This window comes from Staurois parvus, unplaced genomic scaffold (genome assembly GCF_062004578.1).
Source record: "Staurois parvus isolate SC_StPar_1 unplaced genomic scaffold, SC_StPar_1.0 ptg000488l, whole genome shotgun sequence".
NCBI classification, from domain to species: Eukaryota; Metazoa; Chordata; class Amphibia; order Anura; family Ranidae; genus Staurois; species Staurois parvus.
In genome coordinates this window covers 613,996-639,084 of record NW_028318284.1, presented here as the reverse complement: position 1 = coordinate 639,084, position 25,089 = coordinate 613,996, and the positions used below count along the sequence as shown (strand labels likewise).

The 25,089-nt window shown below is 41.4% G+C and overlaps 1 protein-coding gene across 3 annotated transcripts in view; it reads left to right on the top strand.

Annotated features, from left to right (window-relative positions):
* Positions 1-3,079: 3,079 nt before the first annotated feature.
* Positions 3,080-25,089, top strand: part of LOC149452205 (uncharacterized) — a 54,997-nt gene continuing 32,987 nt past the window's right edge. Inside the window, exons 1-7 of one of the 3 annotated variants that reach the window (XM_089689644.1) lie at positions 3,080-3,165; positions 4,719-4,932; positions 7,574-7,734; positions 13,844-14,003; positions 17,685-17,855; positions 20,486-20,577; positions 24,533-24,690. In XM_089689644.1, the coding sequence (XP_089545770.1) occupies positions 3,116-3,165; positions 4,719-4,932; positions 7,574-7,734; positions 13,844-14,003; positions 17,685-17,855; positions 20,486-20,577; positions 24,533-24,690 (1,006 nt within the window). In that variant the 5' untranslated portion in view covers positions 3,080-3,115. Of the gene's footprint in view, positions 3,166-4,718; positions 4,933-7,573; positions 7,735-13,843; positions 14,004-17,684; positions 17,856-20,485; positions 20,578-24,532; positions 24,691-25,089 lie in introns of those variants that run through there. The other 2 variants (XM_089689645.1, XM_089689646.1) reach the window with 2 other exon arrangements.

Genomic DNA, 25,089 nt, shown 5'->3' with positions numbered 1-25,089 from the left:
TCTGTAGAGGAGAGGAAGTCTGGGTAGAGTCTGAGGAGGAAAGGGGGGTGTGAAGGGGAGAGGGGGAAGTCTAAAGAGGAGATAGGGGTCTGAGGAAGAGAGGGAGCTCTGTCGGTGTCTGAGGAGGAGAGGAAGGGCTAAGGAGGAGAGGAGGGTGTGAAGGGGATCTGAGCAGTAAAGAGGGGTCTAAGAAGGTGAAGAAGGTCTGGGGGGGATTTGAAGAGGAGAGGGTGGTGTCTGAGGAGGAGAGAGGGGTCTTGGGGGGGCAGAAGAGGATAGGAGGGGTCTGTGGAGATGAGGGAAGACTGGGGGAGTCTGAAGAGGAAAGAGGGGTCAGAGGAGGAGAGGAGGTTCTGGAGGTAAGCTAAGTAGGAGAGGGGGGTCTAAGAAAGAAATAGGGTTTTAGAGGAAGAGGAGGGGTCTGGGGGGAGGGTCTGGTGAGGAGAGGAGGGGTCTGAGGAAGTGAAGGATGGTCTGAGGAGGAAAGCAGGGGTTTAGGAGGAGGAAAGAGGAGGTTTAGGGGATCTGAGAAGGATAGGAGGGGTCAGAGGAGTAGAGGAGGGTCTGGGGAGTATGAGGAATCTAGGAGGGATCTGAGGAGGAGAGGGTCAGTCTGGGAAGGTCTCTGAGGAGAAGAGGTGTGGGTCTGAGGAGGAGAGGGGGGTCTGAGGAGGAGAGTGGGTTGTGAGGAAGTCATGGGAAACTGAAGAGGAGAGGGGGGTCTGGGGGTGTCTGAGGAGGAGAGGGGGGTTGGTCTGAGGAGGAGAGGGGGGCCAGTGGAGGAGAAGAGGGGTCTGAGAAGGACAGGAGAATTGATTAAGGATGAAAGGGGGTATGAGAAGGACAGAGAGGTCCGAGGAGGGGGGTCTGGGGAGGTCTGAGGAGTAGAGAGGGGTCTGAGTAGGAGAAGGGGTCTGGGGAGGTCTGGGGAGGTCTGAGGAGGAAAGATGGGTCTGAAAATGAGTGGTGGGTCTGGGAGGGGGGGGTCTGAGGGAGAGGGGAGTCTAAGAAGGCAAGGGGAGGGTCTGAGGAGGAAATAGGGGTGTGAGGAGGAGGGGGTGTGGGTCTGAGGAAGAGAGGGGGGGTCTGGGGGGTTCTGAGGAGGAGAGAGGGGGGGTCTGAGTAAAAGAAGGGGTGAGGGGGTCTAGAGGTAAGCTAAAGAGGAGAGGGGTCTAGAGGTAAGCTAAGGATGAGAGGTGAGTCTGAGGAGGTCTGAGGAAGAGAGAGGGGCCTGGGGTAGTCTGAGAAGGAGAGGGGAGTCTGGAGGGGTTTGAGGAGGACAAGGGTGTATGGGGAGGAGAGAGGGGTCTGAGAAGGAGGGGAGTTGTGAGGAGGAGAGGGGAGGTCAGAAGGGTCTGAGGAGGAGAGAGGTTTCTGAGGAAGACACATGGGGTACTGAAGAGAAGAGGGGGGTCTAAGAAGGAGAGGGATCTGAGAAGAAGAGGGGGGTCTGGTGAGAAGAGGAGGGGTCTGAAGAAGCGAGGGATGGTCTGAGGAGGAAAGAGGGGTCTGAAGAGGAAAAAAGAAGTCAGAGGAGGAAAGGGGTCTAAGGAGGGGTCTGAGGAGGTAAGAGGAGTTCTGGGAGGGTCTGAGGAGGATAGGAGGGGTCGGAGAAGTAGAGGAGGGTTGGGGGGGGGGTCTGAGGAGTCTAGGAGGAGTCTGAGGAGGAGAGGGTCAGTCTGGAAAGGGTTCGGATGAGGAGAGGGGTGGGTCTGAAGAGGAGAGGGGTAGAGTCTGAGAAGAGGGGGTCTGGGGGAGGGTCTGGTAAGGAGAGGTCTGAGGATGCAAGGGATGGTCTGAGGAGGAAAGGAGTGGTCTGAGGAGGAAAGGGGGAGTTTAGGAGGTGGAAAGAGGAGGTCTGGAGGGTTTTGAGAAGGATAGGAGGGGTCAGAAAAGTAGAGGGGGGTTTGAGGAGTCTAGGAGGGGTCTGAGGAGGACAGGGTCGGTCTGGGAAGGGTTCCTAGGAGAGAGGGTTGGTCTGGGAAGGGTTCTGAGGAGCAGAGGGGTGGGTCAGAGGAAAGGAGGGGGGTCGGGAGGGGGCCTGTGGAGAAGGGGAGGTCTAAGGAGGAGAGGGGGTATCTGAGAGGGGAATTCTGGGGGTGTCTGAGGAGGAGAGGGGGGTTTCAGTGAGGGTCTTAGTAGGAGAGGAGGGTCTGGGGGAGATTGAAAAATAACACATAAAGGAAAAAAATTGAAAAACAGACCAAGCTGTCCAACAAAAGTAGCAGTTAGGGGGCTGAGACGAACCATTTGACACCAACAGGGGTGCTTACAATGATCAGCGTTTATTAATTTATGTAAAATCTTTATACCAAAAGGAAAAAAAAAGTTAGCTGGAGCTTTGCTTTATTTGTTAGACAAGGCTATCTAAAGTTAGTGCATCTAACAGTTTTCTCTCCTCAAACTGACAACGCTGCTGTCCAAAGGTGTTCCTTTTGCTCCTCTATCCATAGTGGAGACACCCTAATACAGGAAGTGTGTTGCTGGATAACCTGGTAAAAATAAAACCAGAAAATTAAGCACCTCTAAGGATTGGGTGTAATACTGCTTTAAGCACCCAACCCACCCAAAGGTGACAACTATTTAAAAATAAAGTTAAAGCTAGAATTTTACTATTTGCATTTCCAAATAATTTTTAGTAAATAAAAAAAATTAAAAATGTAATTTAACTTGTATATAAAGTTGAAAGTTGTAAATTTCTTAATTTTTCACAGCAACAAGGCAATTTTTTTTTTTAAAGTGATCCAATTTTCTTAGAGACTAGCTTAAATGGCAAAACCACTTAACCCACATCATAGGCTAAACTCTTCGCCAACTTTTTACCCATGACTCTATTGTTATTTTCTATAAATAACATTCATTTGGTCCCACAGTAAATTGCTCCTTAAAAACTACACGTAATTATCACTTTTTTGCTTTTTTTTTTACATACCAGATATGTGCTGCAGAACACCATTGAATGGCTGCCCTCTGGTGTCAGATTGGAGAATAGCCGCATTTGTTCTATAATGTGTGCAGCATGAAAGGTCTCCCTCTAGTGTTCGCATAGAGTTAGTAACGAAAACTCCATTACCCAGAAGTCTAGTTGTTCCGTTAGAAAATAGGAAGTTGATGAATGGTGAGAAGTTTTTTAGTCCTGCCAACAATTGATCACTGTGAGTCAAGGTATGTATGTGTGGTGTCTGGGGAGTTGTGTGGCATAGATTGATTCATTTCATACATGTAAAGCTGCATTAATACATTGCAGTTATCATGTGATTTGTGCAGGCTGCTAGCTGTGCCTACAAAGAAACTGGGAGTAGGGATGTGCTGTGCAACATTCTGCCATGAAATACTGAAGATCTGCAGTGTACTTGAATGCAGGTCACACACATAGTAGCTTTGTTTTTACTGAAATATAAATGTATAGCAATAAATGGTGCATTGCAGCCTGCATACCTGGGAACTTTTGGAACCCCACACGCCTGAGTTCTTGTGGAAGTTAGTGGCATTGCGACACTATGTCAAAATAGAGGAATGGGAGAAATCACAGGTTTTAAGACAGCACTATTTGTTTCCAAAACAAATAGCAGAGATTTTGTCACATACATAGATGATGCCATACAACTAAGCTAAGGTAACACATGGGTAATCATGGGAAATCATGGCAATATGTTGTATTACTTGAGCAAAACACCGGCGTTCATGGCAACGAAGGGGCTACAGACTCATTCCAGTAGGTGGGAAACACTGGAAATCCTTACAATATGTGGGCAACAAACATCTAGTGGTGGTAACAATGTATGGGCAACAATCATCTAGTCGTCGTAACAATAGTGGCAATGTGTGGGCAACAATCATCCAGTGGTGGTGACAGTAGGGACAATGTGGGTAACAAATCTTTAGTGGTGGTAACACTGGAGACAATATGTGGGCAACGAACATCTAGTGGTGGTGACAATGTATGGACAACAATCATCTAGTGGTGGTAACAATAGTGGCAATGTGTGGGCAACAATCATCCAGTGGTGGTGACAGTAGGGACAGTGTGGGTAACAAACCTTTAGTGGTGGTGACAGTAGGGACAGTGTGGGTAACAAACCTTTAATGGTGGTAACACTGGAGACAATATGTGGGCAACAAACATCTAGTGGTGGTAACAACGGTGACAATATATGGACAACAATCATCTAGTGGTGGTAACAATAGTGGCAATGTGTAGGCAGCAATCATCCAGTGGTGGTGACAGTAGGGACAGTGTGAGTAACAAACCTTTAGTGGTGGTATCACTGGAGACAATATGTGGGCAACAAACATCTAGTGGTGGTAACAACGGTGACAATGTATGGACAGCAATCATCTAGTGGTGGTAACAATAGTGTCCATGCGCCTAAAAAAAAAAAAAAAAAAAAAAAACATTTCGACAACACCACAATTTACATCAGTGCCCTACAAACTACTTAAAGCTGGCCATAGATGGATTAAAAACAGCCAGTTCAGCAGGAACCGGCAGTATTTCAATCAATCTATGAGCAGGCTAGTTGTATTAAAGTCAATCTACTTGTCCAGCAATATGTTGGAAAACCTCTTGTTATGTAGTCCTTTTCCACAGATCATAAGCTCCTTAGTGAACTTGTATATAAGTGGACTTAACTGAACTAGAAGATGTATATATCACTCATATGCTATATTGATATGCAGCAGCAGTTTCTTAAATTTACCCCATCTACTTTTTACAGAAATACTTGTGTACCTTTTTACTTTGGCAACTGGAGAACAAAACCTGTCATGCTATGTTTTGGTACAACCAGTATCCTGGTTACATCTGTGCTTTTATTATATGTCCCAGATTGTCTGGGGCAGGACTATCCCTTCATGAATCCTTCACTGCCATGGGATGCACGAGTGAAGGATTTGATCGGCAGACTTAGCCTTGATGAGATGGTACTTCAGGTAATTTATTTTGTTTACTACACCGTTTACATGTTTGCATTTATGTTAACATAAATACTTTTGTTAGTAATGAGAATAGGCTACAAGTTAGCTTTAACTTCTAGGATAGGAAGAATTCTATGTACAGGGCATTGTTAAAGTCGATCTTTATTTCAAAGTTACAGTTCCGGAAAGAAAATTAATGAGGTGTTTAGCAGGCAGCCTAAGGTCCCCCTTACCAAAAGACAAGGAAAGTTCTCAGAACGGAACACCAGACATGGACTGTTTGATGTCCAGATTCAGCAATGATTCTGTCACAAGTGATTCTCATTGCACCCAACTAACCCAGACCCCTGCCGGACTCTCCTTGGGCCCTTTTTGATCATCTGGACCTTCTGTACCAAGGACTGGTCCACCATCCTGTTTCTTGGTCTCTGGTATTATTGGCATGGCTGTTGAAACCCAGATCCTGAGGACCATCCCTACCATCCTGAAAGCCAGGAAGTCAGCTTCTTGCAAAGTCACCTATAGTGCAAGGTTAGGGTTATGAGGTTTATTTTTTCAAGTGTCCAAACTCCTAAAAGTAGCTGCATATAACCCATGGTTATGACTAAGAATATGTGTTTCTTGTATTTTAATGGTAAGTCAAAAATCCTATTTTTAAAGAAATGTTTTATGTGGAGAAAAAAATAAAATCCTGTTGTGTACAGAGCTCAGTAGCTCAAGTTGAAATTTACATATATAAAATACATTTCTTCTCATACTGCCTCATCTCCATTTTCAGACAAACTACAATATACCATTATGCTTTTGCTGTGAGAGCTCTTTGACTAACCCATAATGCTCTGAGAATACTTTGTAATGAATTTATTGTATACATAAAGAAAAAATAGTGTAACTGTTCAAAACTTAAACTGAGCCAAAGCTGTAATGATTTTAATTTCAAGTACCAGTCATGTAGAAACTATGCAGAAGCTGGTATCAACACAGCACATCCCTCTTATTATGGGGATATCTACTGGCTGTCTAATGTGTGACAGTGGGTCTGCAAGCATTTTTATTTAATTTTAAAAAAAAAGGTGTAGAGTACAAATGCACAAAACAAAGTGTAAATCTGGCAAAATGCTAATAGATTTTAAACTATCCGCCGATCTTCTACTGATACCTCCAGGATGGTTCCTCCAGAGTTTTCTAGGGGTTCCTTGAGCAATTTATACTTCTCAGATAAGTTACCACTGATACCATTGATTTTTATGATCTGTAAGGGGTTATTTCTTCCCAATGACCACAAGTGTAAAGGGCATTCTTTTTAGTGACCATCTCACTAATGTATCATGAGTTGTAGATATGGTCATTTTTAGTAGGGGTTCCCTGGGACTGTATTTATTTTAAGGGTTCCTCTGTGTTGAAAAGGTTGAGAAAGGCTGCTCCAGGACATGATCTGAAAAGCAGTCAAACTGGCATCTGCTTCAGTGATTGTTGTAACAGCTTGTTACAGTGATCATTGGCTAGAGCTATGCAGTTAATATTTACTGACTATAGTAGTAAGTAAACCATTTTTCTTTGATTTTTTTTTTTCTAATGACTGGCCAGTATACTTTTCTGCATAGTAGAGTGCTTTCTGCTATTTTATGAAAGAACTGCAGTGTGTGTGCCATGAAGAATAGCTTATACCAGGGGTGGGCAAACTTTTTGACTTGAGGGCCGCAATGGGTTCATATATTGGACCCGGGGGCCGGACCAAGAGTAGATGAATGATGTGTATGTGTCATCCATAGTAAGTATAGTAATATTCCCCCATAGTAAGCATAGTAATTAATCCCCCATATAGTAATTCATCCCCCATATAGTAATTCATCCCCCATATAGTAAATAATCCCCCATATAGTAATTCATCCCCCATAGTAATTCATCCCCCATATAGTAATTCATCCCCCATATAGTAATTCATCCCCCATATAGTAATTCATCCCCCATATAGTAATTCATCCCCCATAGTAATTCATCCCCCATAGTAATTCATCCCCCATATAGTAATTCATCCCCCATATAGTAATTCATCCCCCATAGTAATTCATCCCCCATATAGTAATTCACCCCCCATAGTAATTCATCCCCCATATAGTAATTAATCCCCCATATAGTAATTCATCCCCCATATAGTAATTCATCCCCCATATAGTAATTCATCCCCCATATAGTAATTCATCCCCCATATAGTAATTCATCCCCCATATAGTAATTCATCCCCCATATTAATTCATCCCCCATATTAAGTCCCCAAGTCCCCCCTGTGTCAATTCACTTACCTTTGCTCCGCGCGTTCCTCTCGCCGTGTTCCCGCACCGTCCCGCTGTAGCATGAAAATCTGTCTCCTATGAGGATCTGTCCCCCTCGACGTATCTGCGCATGTGCCAGTTTCAGGCATTAGCAGCCGATCGGCGATCTCCGGCACATGCGCAGATACGTCGAGGGGGACAGATCCTCATAGGAGACAGATTTTCATGCTACACCGGTCTTCAGGGCGGACTGTGAGAGGAGCCTAGCTCCCCTCACGCTCTCCGCGGGCCGGATTAAAAGGTCCGCCGGGCCGTATACGTTTTTAATACATAAGTATTTTAATAACAGTTATGATTACTGTTAAACTTTTCTTGAATCTCAGATGGCAAGAGGAGGTGCACTGAAAAATGGTCCAGCTCCAGCCATCCCTCGCTTGGGTGTGAAGCCCTATAACTGGAACACAGAATGTCTGAGAGGGGATGTCCAAGCCCCAGGCTGGGCTACTTCTTATCCTCAGGCTTTAGGACTGGCTGCATCATTCAGGTATTTTTTTTTAAATAAAATAATTATTTTTGTTTTTTTAATACGTACAGTGTATATGGTATATGTATATACATACACACGTACATAAAATAAAACAAAACAAATAAGACCAATAGAAGTATTGGTACTACTCAGTCTCCACAAAATAGGAGGACTATTTAGCTTTATGGCAACATCTACTCTGAAAGTTTTAATAAGGGTTATAATGAATACTCTCTTTAATTAAGGTAAAAGTGTCTGTATACTCAGCCCCTGGGCTCATTGGGTGCGATTTTGCATGCCAGGCGACTTGCAAATCGTAGGCCAAGTCACACCCTATTGTCTGCTATTAGAGCAGTCATATCAGTGCTGTTCCAACTTGGTTGGAGCCGCACCAATTTCTAAAGTAGTGCATGCACTACTTTTCCTTCGATGTGCATAAACATCTGTGTCAGATGTCTTGCAAATCGCAAGGAAATCGGCAGGTCACCCGATTTTGAAATCGTGCGACTTCATTGTAAGTTGCACGATTTCAAAATCGGCTTTGATGTGAATGGGGGCTTAAAGCAGAACTAAACCATTTGATTTAACAATTTCAAAAAACAGTTAAATTCCCGGCATGCTGGAAATGTTAACTGTCACATTTGCTTGTGTTCTCATCCAAACTGTCAAGACATCAAGTGGTTGGTGTCGTAAGTGATCACATGTGCAGCATCATGGCAGTTGAAGATCAAACAGAGGCTAAGATGGCAGCTTCTTTAGCTGAAAAAGATAGAAGGGTTTAGTTCTGCTTTAAAACTAATATTTACTGTATGTTTTGGTCTGCTGTGGTCATTATAAGGAGTCCCCACTGTTCCTTTTGAACCATTTAATTACTGAAATTATGGAGAAAGCAACAGTAGGATTTGGAATAATCAGAAGTCAGTAAGACAAAACTGCCAGATGATCAGAAAATGTAGCAGATAGATCTCACTTTTGAGGTGTTCTAGACAAGCAAGATGCCACCTGTTCTACCTATGGACAGATGTTTTAACTTGACTATAGTGATGCACTGATACTGTTTTTTTTATTGGCGAGTACAAGTACCGATACATTCCTTTCGATTGTAAGCTCCACGAGCAGGGCCCTCCTATTCCTTCTGTACTGAAATGTATTGTAATTGTACTGTCTCCCTTATATTGTAAAGTGCTGCGCAAACTGTTGGCGCTATATAAATCCTGAATAATAATTCGGTCAAGTACTTGCCGATACCGAGTACTGATACTTTGCGGTGCGATTTGCCTTAATGGCAAAATGCTCGTGTGTGAACCCAGCATTGTCATAGTCCGAGTTCACACAGGAGCGGTGCTGGAAACCATGCTGCAGGCATCCCATGCTGAGTGTCAGTGGTAGGATAGGAGAGAAAGTGTTGGAGATTTGAAATCCCCACCACTTTTCTTTTTTTCCTCTCCTTGCAACGGTGACAGTTCAGTCTAGACAGCATCTGATTGGTTACAACTAAACTAGGTTGTTCTGCAAGTCCCTCTGTGTGGCTATCATAGATTTGTAATACCTGCCTCAGGGTGTTTATGAAGCATTGCAATTTACAATACAATTGGAACTCGAAATACTTGGTATAAATTTAACATATAGTGATGAAGCACAGAAGTTAGAATTATTCACACAATGCTCTTACCATGTATAACAGGAGTGCAGCGCTAGGATTCAATTGAAAGGCTAAATTAATAAAATATATAATGAATAATTAAAATAACAAATAAGAAAGTTCATAAAAAATGAGAAAGTTCATAAAATGATAATGGTGATACGGATCCCAACCGCAGCGATACTTAAGTGCTTGTGCTTTGAAGGTATAGTAAGAGTGCGCACTCACCAGATGCGCATTAAATATGTGCATATAAATATATCCACCAAGGTCCACTTTAGGGAATGGAATATGCCAGGTAGTGGAGTAACACTATCTATACCTACAAATTTGAGGGTGGAGGGGTCTTTGTTATGACAAAGCTTGTAATGTTTAGACTATGAGTGCTCCTTAAATCCCTTTTGATATTGTAGACAAAGACCCCTCCACCCTCAAATTTGTAGGTATAGATAGTGTTACTCGACACTGGAGAGGCATACACAAAAAACGAGCTGTCTCGCAGCTGGAAACCAAATGGATTTTTGAAATTGGTACTTTATACCCTACAGGACACAATATTGAGGTCGATGTGAATTGTTTTATTGATAACAGCTGAATCCATGAATTTGTAATTGTTATTTATTTCTACTTATGTGATTTTATAATATTGTATTATATTTATTTTATATATTATGATTTATAATCATGGACCTATAATTATTTGGCCTTTTTTATATTTCATACCTATTCTATTCTACAATTTAATGATTATTTATTTACGAATTTTACTATATGGATAGTCTTTTATATATCTATTCTTACATATGCTGGTCTTATTGACCTTAGAACATTCATTACTATTATGTTATATGAACTTTTAATTTCACCATTATTTATTATGTCTTATAAGCCTTTTAACCTCCCTGGCGGTATGATCATGTCAGGAATTTTGTGCTGAAAGCGGTACCACTTTTTTGCATGAAAATATGTAGTTTTTAATTGTAGGCTGTAATTTTTAGGAATAACTCACTGAAATCTGTCCGAACAAGAGTCTATTAAACATTCCGGATATGATAAAACTTGAAACACAAAATCATAACTTATAATTTAATTAATAATCGTAAAAAATAATAATATAATAATAATCAATTTAATTCAATAATATAATCAAACCAAAAACACTGAAATTTGAAATACAGAGGCAAATTCGCACATCGCTGAGCAAAGTCGCAAAATCGTTTTCAGTGTTTGATGAGGAATTTCCCCACAAATCATTATCACTCAATTCTGCAAGTGGTTCTGATTTACTATCGCTGTTCTAAAACCGCTTTTGATGTAAAGGGACGCTTTTTGGCCGCCATGGACTTTTCTAAGTTTCCAGGCAGAAAGAACAGTCAAAATGCAGGCAGGGCACAGGACAAAGCAGTGGGGACAAAATGTATGTGAAATGCAGTGAAAAAGCAATGACAGCAAAAATGTCATTTTTTAAAAATTTCAAATTTCCCGCCGGTTCCGCCGCCCGAACGTTCCGACGTCACGGGGACCGGAACACGGAAGTCGGATGCCGGCATCCGCCGGAGGAGATGGACGGGGACGCTGCAGGGGACACATCGTGGGAGCGAAGGACAAGGTAAGTGCTGCAGGGACCCCCAGAGAACGCTGCATGGTAAGCCCGAGTGTAGCTCGGGGTTACCGTTCTTGGTATAGAAATTCTACCCCGAGCTACACTCGGGAAAACCGCTAAGGAGGTTAATAGACTTGGTCCCTAGTATTGAAAAAAAATTTTATTCATATTTTTTACCATCATTTTTAAAAAGATCATTGTTATATATCTTGATCTACAAATTATTTTGATGTTATATCATGACCAGTGAAATTTTATATGAATATATATTAAACCTATATAAATTCTTAGCTATAATTTGTAATATTAACCATTTCAATACCGTGCAATTTTACACCTTCCTGCCCAGGCCATTTTTCAGGTTTAAGCGCTCTCACACTTTGAATGACAATTGCGCGGTCATACAACACTGTACCCAAACTAAAATTTTATCATTTTCTTCACACAACTAGAGCTTTCTTTTGGTGGTATTTAATCACCGCTGGGGTTTTTATTTTTTGCTAAATTAACAAAAAAAGACCAAAAATTTTGAAAAAAAAACACATTTTTCTTTGTTTCTGTTATAAAAGTTTACAAATAAATAATTGTTCTTCATAAATTTAGGCCGAGATGTATTCTGCTACATGTCTTTGGTGAAAATAACCCAAATTAGGACGTATTTTTTAGTTTGTAGGAAAGTTATAGAGTTCACAAACTATGGTATAGATCTGAATATTGATCAATCCTGAAGTACTGACAGCCAATCTAATTTCTTGAGGTCCAAGAATGTCAGAACAGTACAGATATCCCCCAAATGACCCCTTTTTGCAGAGTAGACAGTCCGGCGTACTTCATAAGAGGCATGGCGAGTTTTTTGAAGTTGTATTTTTATGTCATAATTTTTCGGAAAATTAAAAAATTAAAAAAATTATTTTCACTTTTTTTTTTTTACATACTGTCACCAGTGCAGTACAGCGTCATCATATAACTGGCATGGCGGTTAACAGGGACACTGACTGGTGACAGTATGAAAAAAATATATATATATATATTTTTTTTATTTATTTTTTTATTTTTTTATTATATTTATTATATTTAATTTTTTATTACATTTTTTTTTATTTTTTTTGTTATTTTTTTTCATATTTTACTATGACCAAAGTAGTACAATGTTACCATAGTAACACTGTACTACTTTGGGGAAGTGATCAGTATTTTTTTTTTTTTTTTTTACACAATTTGCTTATAGCAAAGAATTACTTTGCTATAAGCAAGCATTTACCTGAATGAAATCGATTCATTCAGCTTTTTTTTTTTTTTTTTTTTTTTTTGTGCTTAGGTGTGATTTGGTCACAGCTAATCACATGACATGTGCATGTGATTAGCTGTGACCATTCACAGCTAGGCACTAGTATACAATGGATGGCATCATGAATGAAGCCATCCATTGTATACAACTGTCATGTGACCTGCTGTGATTGGTCACAGCAGGTCACATGGTACCAGCAACGGGAGCCGGTACTCGGATCTGTCATCGGCCGTGTCCGAGGTGCACGGCCCGTGACAGATCCCGCTGCTGCGCCGCTCTGCATTACCGCAAACGGCGCATGTGCGGAGCACGCCAAATGGCGTGCACCCGGAATGAAGAGGCACATCTGAAGCCGCCAAACGGCCATTGGCCGGGCGGCTAATGGTTAAGCCTACCCCTTTTTATAGGATATGCCTCCATTTTATATTACCGCTGAAGTGCAATTAAGCGTAACTATAGGCTTAATTAATGTATTTATTCAGACCGTTACAAAAGATTAATTATTGCCTTATGATCCACTCATTATTCTGGTCTTTATGTATTTTGTTTTCATAATTAACGATATCCTTAGCAATAACAGGGATCACCGATTGTTTATTCCTCTTTTATCCATGGCAAAATGGCGCATACAATAGGCGCATGTGCACTTCTTATTCTCCACCAAAATGGTGGCGACGTAATGCGCATGCGCCATTTTACCTATATATTGAGACAGCGCACGTCATGGCGGTATTGGTCTCCCCTCTGAGGATGTGTGTGGCACGAAAAGCTTAAGGAGGAGCCAATACGCCGTGATGTCATGCTGCCAGAGCCTCGTGAAGGTCTTTACTTTTGGTCAGGGCTGCCTAACTCTGCAATACTGTCACGTTTTTTACCTGATTTTAATCTGAATTTCCATGGAATAAATATATTATATTTTTAAATACTACAATATGGGCACTTTTTTTGTTTGGCTCCTTTATGGAGCTACTGATTTACAGAGCCTACTTTTGAGCCTGGCCCATTCTAGTATCCAGAGGCGGTAGTCCTGTAATACAGGTTGAAGACCCATCCATCCTTAAAGGGGACCTCTGGATGAGCTGACCACCTACCCAACCCAAGACCTTCTGCTGTGCTGTATAATACCCTGAAGGAGGTTAACCACACACCTGGCATATCCTGTTCCCTAAAGTGGACCATGGTGGATATATTTATATGCGCATATTCAATGCGCATCTGGTGAGTGCGCACTCTTACTATACCTTCAAAGCACAAGCACTTAAGTATCGCAGCGGTTGGAATCCGTATCACCATTATCATTTTATGAACTTTCTCATGTTTTATGAACTTTTTCATTGTTTATGAACTTTCTTATTTGTTATTTTATTATTTATTATTTTATTAATTTAGCCTTTCATTTGAATCCTAGCACTGCACTCCTGTTATACATTTGTTTGAGGTTTTTTCTGGTTACCTTAGTGCAATAGCCGCTTCATCAAGAGCGCTCACTTGTTTTTACTCTATACATGCTCTTACCTTACTGCCACTAACATTCAGCAATGCTTACAGGAATTATCATTGATCAATTGATCTGTTTTCTTTTTTTTATCTTCAGCCCAGAACTGGTAGGCAGAGTAGCTAATGCTACCGCCACTGAAGTGAGAGCCAAACATAATTATTTTATGTCCATTGGGAACTATGATGACCACACTGGGCTTAGCTGCTTCAGTCCTGTGATAAATATCATGCGGCATCCACTTTGGGGAAGAAACCAAGTAAGTTAGTTACACTTTGTAGTGTTTCTTTCAGCAACATACACTCTGAACATTTTATTACCTACACCTATCTTGTGCCCATAAGGGTGCACATGGACAGTAACAATACTCAGGGAGGTTATGGCCATTGAAAGATTCTCAGTATCGTGATGTATTGTAAGAATATATTCCTTATATACACCACCACCTCCATATACTGTTGAAAAAAAAGATGATGGGTCAATGTATCCAGTGTTCTATATGTTCTGAACATCTACGGGCAGCACGCCTGGCAGTACTAGGGTAATCGGTTCGAATCCCAACCACGGCACCACCTGCCTGGAGATTGCATGTTCTCCATGTGCCTGCATGGGTTTCCTCCCACACTCCAAAGACATGCTGGTAGGTTAATTGGATCCTGTCTAAATTGGCCCTTGTATGTATGAATGTAAGTTTAGGGACCTTGGATTGTACACCCCTTGAGGGCTAGGGACTGATGTGAATGTAAAATATATATGTAAAGTGCTGCGTAAATTGACAACGCTAAACAAGTACCTGTAGTAGTAATAATAACACTAATACATGACTCATTATCATACATCATTATGCAAGATTTTTAGACCAGGCAATGTATTTCCAGCCTTCGGTCATCCAATTTGTGCTCCTGAGACACCTTTAACTTGATTTGGCATAGTTTTCTATTGTAGTTTTACATTTTCTAATGCAGTTTTTTTATATATTGTACGTTCAGAGATGTCCTTCTGAACCAGGGGTCAGCAACCTGTAGATCACAATCTGCCAGTAGATCGTGGCCAGGTGACTGGTAGATCGCAGTCTGGGCTTACTGACCCGCCATCCCAGAGCATCAAAGAGAGTGCAATGCAGAGGGACTACTTGTAAAGTTGGAGCTGTAGTAGGGAGCAAGAGCTGCATAAGCCGATGCCCCCTCTGTACTGTACTTTGTGGAGTGATACCAACTGTACTCCACCTCTTATCCCATCTAGCGGTCTTCAGAGTGCCAGCAGCAGAAAAGAAGAGGTTGTCAGGTCAGTGTGAAACAATACACTGGGCATAATAGTATAGGGCTGCTTTCACACTGATGTGCTGCAGTTTACCCATACCCGGGTGCAGTGCAGTGTACTTGCAGCTTTGCTGCGGGTTTGCTGTGCTTAGCCATTGACTTCTATTATATCCTTCAGGTTTGGTGCACCTTCTGAAAACGCATCAAAACTCCTGAATGCAGGAGTTTTGGTGTGCTTCCAAAAAGTGCACCATGCCTGCAGGATATATAAATCGTCTATGGCAAAGTGCAGCTAACCCAGGAAAGTCACAGATGTACTGTGTTGCATCCACAGTGCAGGTAAACCGCAGCATATCAGTGCAAAACTAGCCTTATAGGGGGCCCAGAAGATTAAGGGTTCATTTACATTTGCAGTTTGGGGGTGTTAAGACCCCATAGGTAAGATGTGTTTTTACCACCCCCGCCCGACCCTTTAGCTGCAGTGGCTAGGGGTGTACACAGGTCACAGCTACAGCAGGAGTAATACGCCCTGTCATGATTGGTGGGTGTAGCACCTGCCAAGCAAGACCCATTCAGGTAAATTAGGCCACTCTGCAAGTGCCCTGAAGACATGTGCAGTACAGCAAACCAGGGGTTAAAGAATGCATTGCTGTGTTGCTTTAACCCTTTGGACCCCGCAGAGGCATGTAGTTGCAGGGCTCTTGCAGAGTAGCCCCATTGATTTGAACGGGTTGTGATTGGCAGGCAGTAGCACCCACCAAAAGCAGCAGAGGGCTTATTTCGTGGTGCAGCATGTGTACACCTTTGGCTGCTACCAGAGCACCCAAGGGGTTAGGGATCAAGGGCAGTAAAACCGTGACTGAAACGCAGGGTTTTACCATCCCGCACTTTTAGGTGTGAACGAGCCCTAAGGGTGCCGTTGCCAAGCGCAACTAAGGGCTCATTCATAAGTGCAGCTGGCACTGCTGCTCCTTAGAAAAGTGATTCGTGTGTGTTTGACGTGATGAGGAGGCGATATGTTGCCCCCTCACCACCTGATTAAACCCATGTTTTCCATACAATGCACGTGATTGCGACACACTGTAGTATAGCAATTAGAGGCTTAAATCAGGTGTGAGGAGATGATACTGGATGACACTGTGCCCGGTGATCTTTGACTTCTCCCATGTTGTTCAGGTAGATCTCCACCTCTTGAAGGTTGCCTACCCCTGTTCAGGATCCTACAGCTATAAATGCTGCCTATTTGAGCACCAGTGGACTTCATATCAGCTTGAACAAGTTTGGCCATTCTTTTCTGGCTTCTTTCATTAACAAGGTGTTTTTGCTCACAGAACTGCTACTTAGTACTTGTTCACAGTGGTACTCTTTTGCTGCTTTTCTAGTGAGCCAAAAGCACATGAAATCTATTCACCTTTAAATCCTATGTAACTGTTCACATCACTGCCCTGCAGGTGTGCTGTTTTTTTAAAAGTTCTGCATGCTTGGTTCAGTTTTTCAGAAGCACACCAAACATGCACCTTCCCTTTGTAAATCAAAGGGAACGCATCATAAGCGCACCTCATCTGCGTTTTTGGTTCGGTTTTTGAGTCAAATGTCCATGTTTCACAGGTGCACGCTGGAAGTCAGGAGACCAAAAATTAAGAGCACAGTAAAAACGCAGTATGCAATTTTGGAAGATGCATACCACATTTTTAAGTGCAACAATGTGAACAGGCCCTTACTGGATGTTTTTTCTTTTCTCAGCATCCATTACAAACTTTAGGTCTCATTGACACTGCTACATTTAAAAACATGGTATGCATTTTTCAGCGTGCTTTTAATGCGTATTTGATGTAGTTTCTGGTTTTCTGACTTCCAGCATGCACCTGTGGAACATGGACATGACACACATGTGGTACACTTTTGAAGTGGTCTTATTGATTTACAATGGAAGGTGTGTTTTTGATACTTTCCCATTGACTTACAATGGAAGGTGTGTTTTTGATACATTTCCATTGACTTACAATGGAAGGTGTGTTTTTGATGCACTGTTGATGTGTTCCCATTGACTTACAATGGAAAGTGTGTTTTTGATGCGCTAATGCACCAAAGATGCAGCATGTAGACCTTTAAAAAGCAGCACACCCACAGCGCAGTGATGTGAACAGTTACATAGGACTTAAAGGGGAATAGTTTTCATGCAATTTTGTTGTGCTGGAAAATTGTATTTTAGCACTGAAAAATTGCGCCAGGGTGAAAGGGGTCTTAGAGATTTCAGTGCATGAAATTCGTAGGAGGTCAACAGTTTCTAGAGTGCTGTAACTACCACAAAGAAAATACATGGCACTTCCAGGTATGGAATGATTACTAAATCCATGTGACAGCTCTTCTGCTTGGTGATTTGCCTGCCCCTACCACATGGCTGTGGGGAGACAGTCCGCGGTTCTATGTAAGTGGAAGGGTAATGAAGGAATGGTGTGTATGTACACCTGTAGAGAAGGGAGTTATTAAAGTGAATTTGTTGCTTTGCCCTGCTTGTACAAAATACATGTTAACTTTAAGTGTTATGTTAAATTTGAAGTCCAGATAAATGGCTAAATACACAGATAAAATACATACAGTGAATGTCATTTAACATGTTCCATCTCTACTTTTTGCTTGCTGGTTGAACAGATGATCACTTATGTGCCATTCTTCTCTAGGAAACATATGGAGAAGATCCCTATCTTAGTGGAATTCTAGCTGCCGCGTTTGTAAAAGGACTGCAGGGAGACCATCCTCGCTATATTAAAACGAATGCAGGCTGCAAGCACTTTGATGTACATGGGGGCCCTGAGAATGTACCAGTTTCAAGATTCAGTTTTGATGCCAAGGTATAGTAATAGTATAGATATAGTAATACCCTGGAATGTTTGGCCTTGGTACAGACACACAAAGGGACACACGGGTTAAAATGCCAATTAGAGGTTAATGTCCCACATCTGTGGCTTTTTAAATTGCAATTTGTGTCAGTGTATAAATAGTCAATGAGTTTGTTTGGTCTTACAAGGAAGCACTGACTAGGCTTGATACTGAGCCATGGGGATCAGAAAAGAACTGTCCAAGGTCCTACGTAACAAGGTAATGGAACTTTATAAAGATGGAAAAGGACATAAAAAGTTGTCCAAAGCTTTGAATATGCCAGTCATCACTTCCACTAGGAAGTAGAACATTCAGGGCCCTCTTGATACCAAGCCAAGTACAGGTAGACCAAGAAAGATTGCAGCCATAACTTCCAGAAGAATTGTTCGGGATACAAAGGGAAACCCATAGATAACCACAAGAAAAATACAGGCTGCTCTGAAAAAAGACAGTGTGGTTGTTTTGAAGGAGCAAAATATGATGAACAAAAATGAGCTGCATGGTCGAGGTGCCAGAAAGAAGCCTTTACTGCATCAATGACACAAGTCCTGGTTAGACATGTCAAGGTGTTGTCAGGCATATGGGCTTTTTTGTGGCATTGGTGCAGTAAAAACTTCTTTCTGGCACCTCGACCAAACGGCTCATTTTTGTTCAAATATCACCGTATTGTACTCCTTAAAAACAACCACACCATCTTTTTCCAGAGCAGCCTGTATTTCTTTTGAGGTTGCCTGTGTTTTTTTTCTTTGAATCCCAGGCAATTCTTTTGTCAGTTATAGCTGCAATCTTTCTTGGTCTACCTGACCTTGGCTTGGTATCAAGAAATCCCCGAACTTTCCTCTTCTTAATAGGTGATTTAACAGTACTAATTGCCATATTTAAAGCTTTGGACATCTTCTTTATGTCCTTTTCCATCTTTATAAAGTTCCATTACCTTGTTACGCAGGACTTTTGACAGTTCTCTTCTGATCCCCATGGCTCAGTATCTAGCCTAGTCAGTGCTACCACGTAAGAGCTAACAAACTCATTGACTATTTATACACTGACACTAATTGCAATTTAAAAAGCCACAGATGTGGGACATTTAGCCTCTAATTGGCATTTTAACCCGTGTGTGTCACCTTGTGTGTCTGTACCAAGGCCAAACATTCCAGGGTATGTAAACTTTTGGTCATGGCCATTTGCGTGAGTTCTGTTATCATTATGATTTAAAAAGGAGCCAAATAACTATTTGATAATAAATGGCTTTATATGGTCATCTTCCTTCAATAAAAGAGCATTTTTTGGCATGATCAGTCATATTTTCAATATCAATGCTAAAATTTCACAATTTCTACCACGGTATGCAAACTTTTGAGCACAACTGTACATGGCACAAAGTTCAGCGGATAGATGCATTACTCCAGATGTTTACTTATTTAATGACATGCATATAGACCTAGTCATTCAGCTGTATTAAAGAGCATTTAATTGCAGGTTTCACTGTCATCAATCAGTTTTCCAAAACACAGTCTATCCTTTTTGGCCAATATAAGTGATAAAAACTGGAGTTTTATTTGCCCAAACAAAAAAGTGGCTGAGAGTAATAGACTTAATATGTTTTTCCTGTACTTGCCTGCGTTTCCTCCAGGTACTCTGGTTTCCTCCTACGCGCCAAAAAATGCTGGTAGGTTAGTGGGCTCCTGTCTAAATTAGCTCTAATATGTATGTGTATGCATGTGACCTTGGATTGTAAACTCCTTGGACAGGGACTGATGTGAATGTACAAAATATAAAGTGCTGCATAAATGGCCGGTGCTAAAAAAAAAAAAAAGACCTGTAATAAATGAAAAAAATATCTATCTGCAGTGGAAAACAAAATGTTTCTAAGGCACAGCTGAAACAAGGGGCCCTATGCTTTGAAAGCCTGCTATGGTTTCATTGCAGTTAGTAATTAAATTGGCACTGTCAGAGGGTTACCTGTATCCAAAAGCATACCTGTTATGCCCCTTTCCGGGGGCCTGCGTACTGAAACACCATTGGTTTACTGCTCCCTGATCACTCAAGTATTCCACACTTCCAGATATGTGGAATACCCACTTCCCCCAACATGCATTTTGGTTTATCCCACTGGCTTGAGCATTACTAAAGGACCAAAAGGAACAAGGTTTTCAACCCATCCAAGCAGTTGAATACATGCCATGGCCAGATAGCAGAAAAGCAGCAGTAGAAACTAGCTTTTGGATACAAGTGACTCAATTCTAACAGGTTCACTTTAGTAGTGTTATTCTCAGCTACTATTGTTTTTTTTTTTTTTTTTACAAGATGTACTATTTGGTATCTAAAGATGAGGAGAGTAAAACTGTAAACTCCAGCTATGAGATATTGCTGCTGGAGTCCTTCAGATAAATACGCTTCAGATAGGTACTTGAGCTCACTCATATCCATATAATAGTGAAGTCCTTTTCTTAGGGGGACTTTTCCTGTACATAAAAATCAGATTATTTTCCTATTCTGTTCTTTCTAAAGCATAAATCAGATTAGTTCAAGATTGAATTTGCCTCTTCCACTGCAGCTTTTTAAGTTTTCCTCTACTGATTACTATGGTTTCATTAATCAACAGGTGGAGGAAAGAGATTGGAGAATGACATTTTTGCCTCAGTTTCAGGCTTGTGTTGAAGCTGGGACCTACAGTGTCATGTGTAGCTACAATAGGTAAGTATCCTGAAATGGTTGCTAAATCATTTTTAAAGTAAATGTCCAAGCATTAGACAATTATTTTCCAAAACCCTTTCTCTGCCTCTAGAGCATGCCCCAGCATTTTTTTTCTTCACCTTACTTCTGTAGCGAGAAACGGTTTTTATTACTTACCATATGACATTATAATTCTTGCAGAGACAGCTCCTGGGAGGTCAGTTTCTGTTGACATAGGTACAGTCCCAGGACTACATCTCCCAGGAGCTCTTTCCCTACACAAAGTGTGTGGGCAGGCTCTTGGGAGTCAAGGCATTGGTTTCAGTGGGGTTGAAGTTGAGCTCTGCAACTGCATTTTTTCCAGACTTCATCCAAAGTTAATGAGTGGAAACTCTGCTAACTTCCATCATTCATTTAATCATGTGCAAGCAAAAATGCTGTTTTTTTTTCCTACCATGTGATTGTGTATTCTTTGCAAAGTGAAACTTTACCTCATTTGCTAAGCTCTGCAGCAACTGCTCTTCCAGAATGCACAGTCAACCCCACTGAGTGCAAGTAGAGATTATGTTGAGAGTGCACCCCCACCATCGCTCCCACTTTATATCTGATGCTTGCATCACAAGTTTGTTTTGCAGTTCCACATGTTAATATGTGTAGAAACTGCTTTATTTGGGGTATTTTCATAAAAAAATAAAGGAAATGTTTAACCACTTTGTCTCTCACACCTGTTTATGCCCTATGAATCATATCAATTTTTACAGTTCTGCTATGAACCTGTTTATTCGGCAATAACTTTGTCATTGCTAAAGATAACAAGGTAATGCATATATATCGGGCATCAGGAAATGGCAGACCACGGTCCGAATACGGACCGGGTGACAATCCTGTCTGGACCGCGGCCACACTCATTGTCTGCAGATCCACATTCATCCCTTTGATCTGCAGATGAATGAATAGAAAGATACAAATGTAACAATAAGTACAGTAACTTTGTATCTTTGTGTAATTGCAGTCTGGAGCAGTGTTGTTTTAAAAACTAATTCAGACTGCTTTTTGACAGCTAGAGCTCTAGACTTCTTCTCTGAGTATAATGTAATTCCTGCTATGATTAATCACAGTTGACAATTACGGTATACTGGGAGGGTGGGGGGTCCCAGAAGCAGAACAGAGACTGGATGCACTACACAGATCCTGTGTGCAAGGATAAATTTCTTTTGGTCATGTGTAGCATGTCCAAAGTCTGCAACTAGTTAAACAGAAGTGGGGATCTATCATGATGACCAGTTCAATTCCTTAATTTTTCTCACACAATTAAAAGCCAAATATGATTGTTCGCTTTAGACAAGTTCTCCACTTCTCCATTTTTTTTTTAAAAAGGCCCTTTCCCTTACAGCACCTAAAGGGAAGGGAAGAAATTTTGTAGTGTATCTGAAGTCAAAACCTTTTTTTTCCCCAAAAAATCACCTCACCCTCATAAATAAAATTTGTTGGATATAGGACATGAGAAGATTATATTACAGTACATTCAGGGCAAAGCAAAGGGTTTACTGTAACCCATACCCTTTCCAGCATGTACAAGCAGAGCTCCACCCAAGAGAGGACGTTCCTCTTTAAGTACTGCTCCACTGCTCTGCGTGAAGAATTGGCACCTTTGGGGAGTGGGTACCCGATTTTGACAGGTACCCACTCTCACTTCTGCTGCGATCACCTAGGCGATCAGAAGCTGTCCTCTCCCTCCCCCCCCCTTCCTTTTCCTGTAGTCTTCTGGAACATGTGACATTCACAAGGCGAAGTGCTACTCGCGCATACGTAGTGGGCACCTGGCTGTGAAGCTACAAGCTGTCACAGCCAGGTGCCAACAATTAAGATGCTGGGGAGTGAGGATGGATAGGGAAACCAGCTGCGGTGGGTACACCTCTGGATTGTGGGACAGGTGAGTTGCTGTTTTTTAAAAGTCAGAAGCTACAGTTTTTGTAGCTGATGACATTTTTTTAAAGTTTGACTGCAGTTCCACTTTCTGCTTTTAAAACTTGTTTTCTCCCCCATGCTAAAGGTAATACCAGTTACTTTCAGGTATGGAGGAGTGTGTAACTCACTCTAGGTGGCATCACTGTTGCACAGGAGTCCATAGCCCTGCAACTCATAGCACACTTCCTTCACTTCTAGTGTGTTGCTAAGGTAAGTATGTGCATTTTGAGAGGGCTAAGTTAAAGTGAGCCAGTTGCCTTTTGCCATGTAGGCAAAAATATGGCTGCAGTTTTAAACCAAACTTAGTTAATTTGACAAGATTTGAAGCCATGGGCTTTGGCTTTGCTTGCTACTGATTCTGTTTCTGATGCAAAGGGTTAAACCTAGGCAGCCTTTCTCATCTAGGGTTCCTCCACAAGTTGCCAGGGGTTCCTTGAGCCATGGGCAATTACTCCCTATCAGATAAGTAATCATTGACACTTATATTTTTAGCTATCTGTAAGGGGGGATTATTCTCAAAGACCACAAATGTAAAGAGCAGTTTTTCACATTAATGTATTCTGTAATTCTCAGTAGAGGTTGAAAAAGGCTTACCTAAAGTATTTCCTTCTGACATTTACTGCTTTTCCTATTATTTGTGTGCTATGATTGATACTGTTTGTATGTTCTGGGTCCACACTTCTTGGTTCCTAACGGCACCATTTATCATATGGCCTGGTATAAAAGGATTCTGTAACTCCTAAAGAACACCCAAAGAAACTCAAACACACTTATGACTGCAATCTTCTATTACTGAAATCCTTTTAATTTCACATTTTTATGAACATCGATCTATGCTGAAACCAAACATTTGAATATTGCCAGGCTTTGGGCTGTGACAATGACATTGGTTTGGCATCAGTTTGAAATGCTTTTGAGATCATTCAGAATTCATTGATGGATGCATTTGACCTGAAATTGGCCTCCTTCTGACTTGCATTTTACCTGTGTCTGTGGAAAACAAAAGCCTGTTGACACAGTTCCTTACACTTAGCATACATAGTAATCTCTAACTTTGGAGAAACATGTGATCTGGCAGCCTAGGAGGGGATTACAGATACGGCAAGCTTTGTTGTTCCACTCACCATTTGCTTGTAGATTATAGAAGATTCTATTTCTTTAAGGCTCATAATTTAATCAGAAGCTAAACTGACTTAACAGATTTTACTTTAAAGTGTATGTCATGCCAATACAATAAATAAACATATGCAGCACATCTCTGCCATACGTGTTCCTTACGAATGTTTTGTCCCTCTTTAAAGATCCTGAAAGTACAGAAAAATACCTGTTGTTCTGCCAGAAATGCCCTTGGCTTCTAAGCCCTAAGCCATAGAATTTATGTGAATTGAATGTTGATAGCCCTGCCCAGGTTTCTCTTTCCAGACTTCTCAGACCCGCTAAAGCCAGTCATAGACAAGATGAAATTCTGCTGGTTCAGCATGAACTGGATACATTTCAATCCACTCATGGACAAGCTGGCTGTACTGAAGGCAATCTACCTATCAGCTTCAGTACAACCAGCTTGTCAGTTTTTTTCATGTGATCGCTGCTGGTGGCTATAGCCACCAACTGTGATCATTGTATTCTGACGGCAGGGAAACCTCCCACTGTCAGAATACAATAGCAGAGTAGGAGGGATTCTCCCATCAACACTGACTGTGTTGATGGGAGAATCAAGCAATTTAATTTCCTTCAACCTGTGATTGAATGAAAGAAATTTGCATAATGTGTGGCCAGCATTACTCTCTCACCTCCACAGTATTAAGGCTAATTATTCTGTAGTCACAAGATATGAACTAGGAGGGCTAATTAATCTTCTTGAGACTACAGGTATTTGTTGTACTTATCTAACAAATATAACACAATTTCTAAAAAATACACTATATTTAACAGACCAAAAGGAAGCAAATAAGAGAAGTTCTTTTTTTAGGGTTTACATATACATTAATAATTTGTTGTCTTTTATTAGAGTGAATGGAATTCCTGCTTGTGCGAATGAAAAGCTGCTGACAAACATCCTTCGCAAAGAATGGGGTTTTGAAGGCTATGTTGTCAGCGACGAGGGTGCACTTGAATTTATCATGATGGAGCACAAGTACACCAGCAGCTTCCTGGAAACAGCAATAGGTAGGTTTGGAATTTGATTTGTATTAAAATATATCAGTGGAACTTAAAAATTTATTTAATTGGTTTTGATCTCTGATATCTATATTTATGTCAGCAGCAACTACTGAACTAAGTGAAGGTGTGGATGTTAAAAAGTAACTCCACACCAGGGGCAACTGACCATTCGAGCACTCTGGCACTGCCCGAGGGCCCGGGGTCAGTAGGGTGCCCCTGGCATCTTTTTTATAGGCTTTTTGGGTGTGATTTTAGTGTGGACAAGGACACAGGGGCCCCATGATCGCCTATTGCCCGGGGGGCCCCATGAGTTGTCAGTCCGCCCCTGCTCCACACTGACATTTCTGTGCATACATACTGTAAGTTGTGTTTTGCTGTGCATGCTGACAACATGATGGGGGAGAT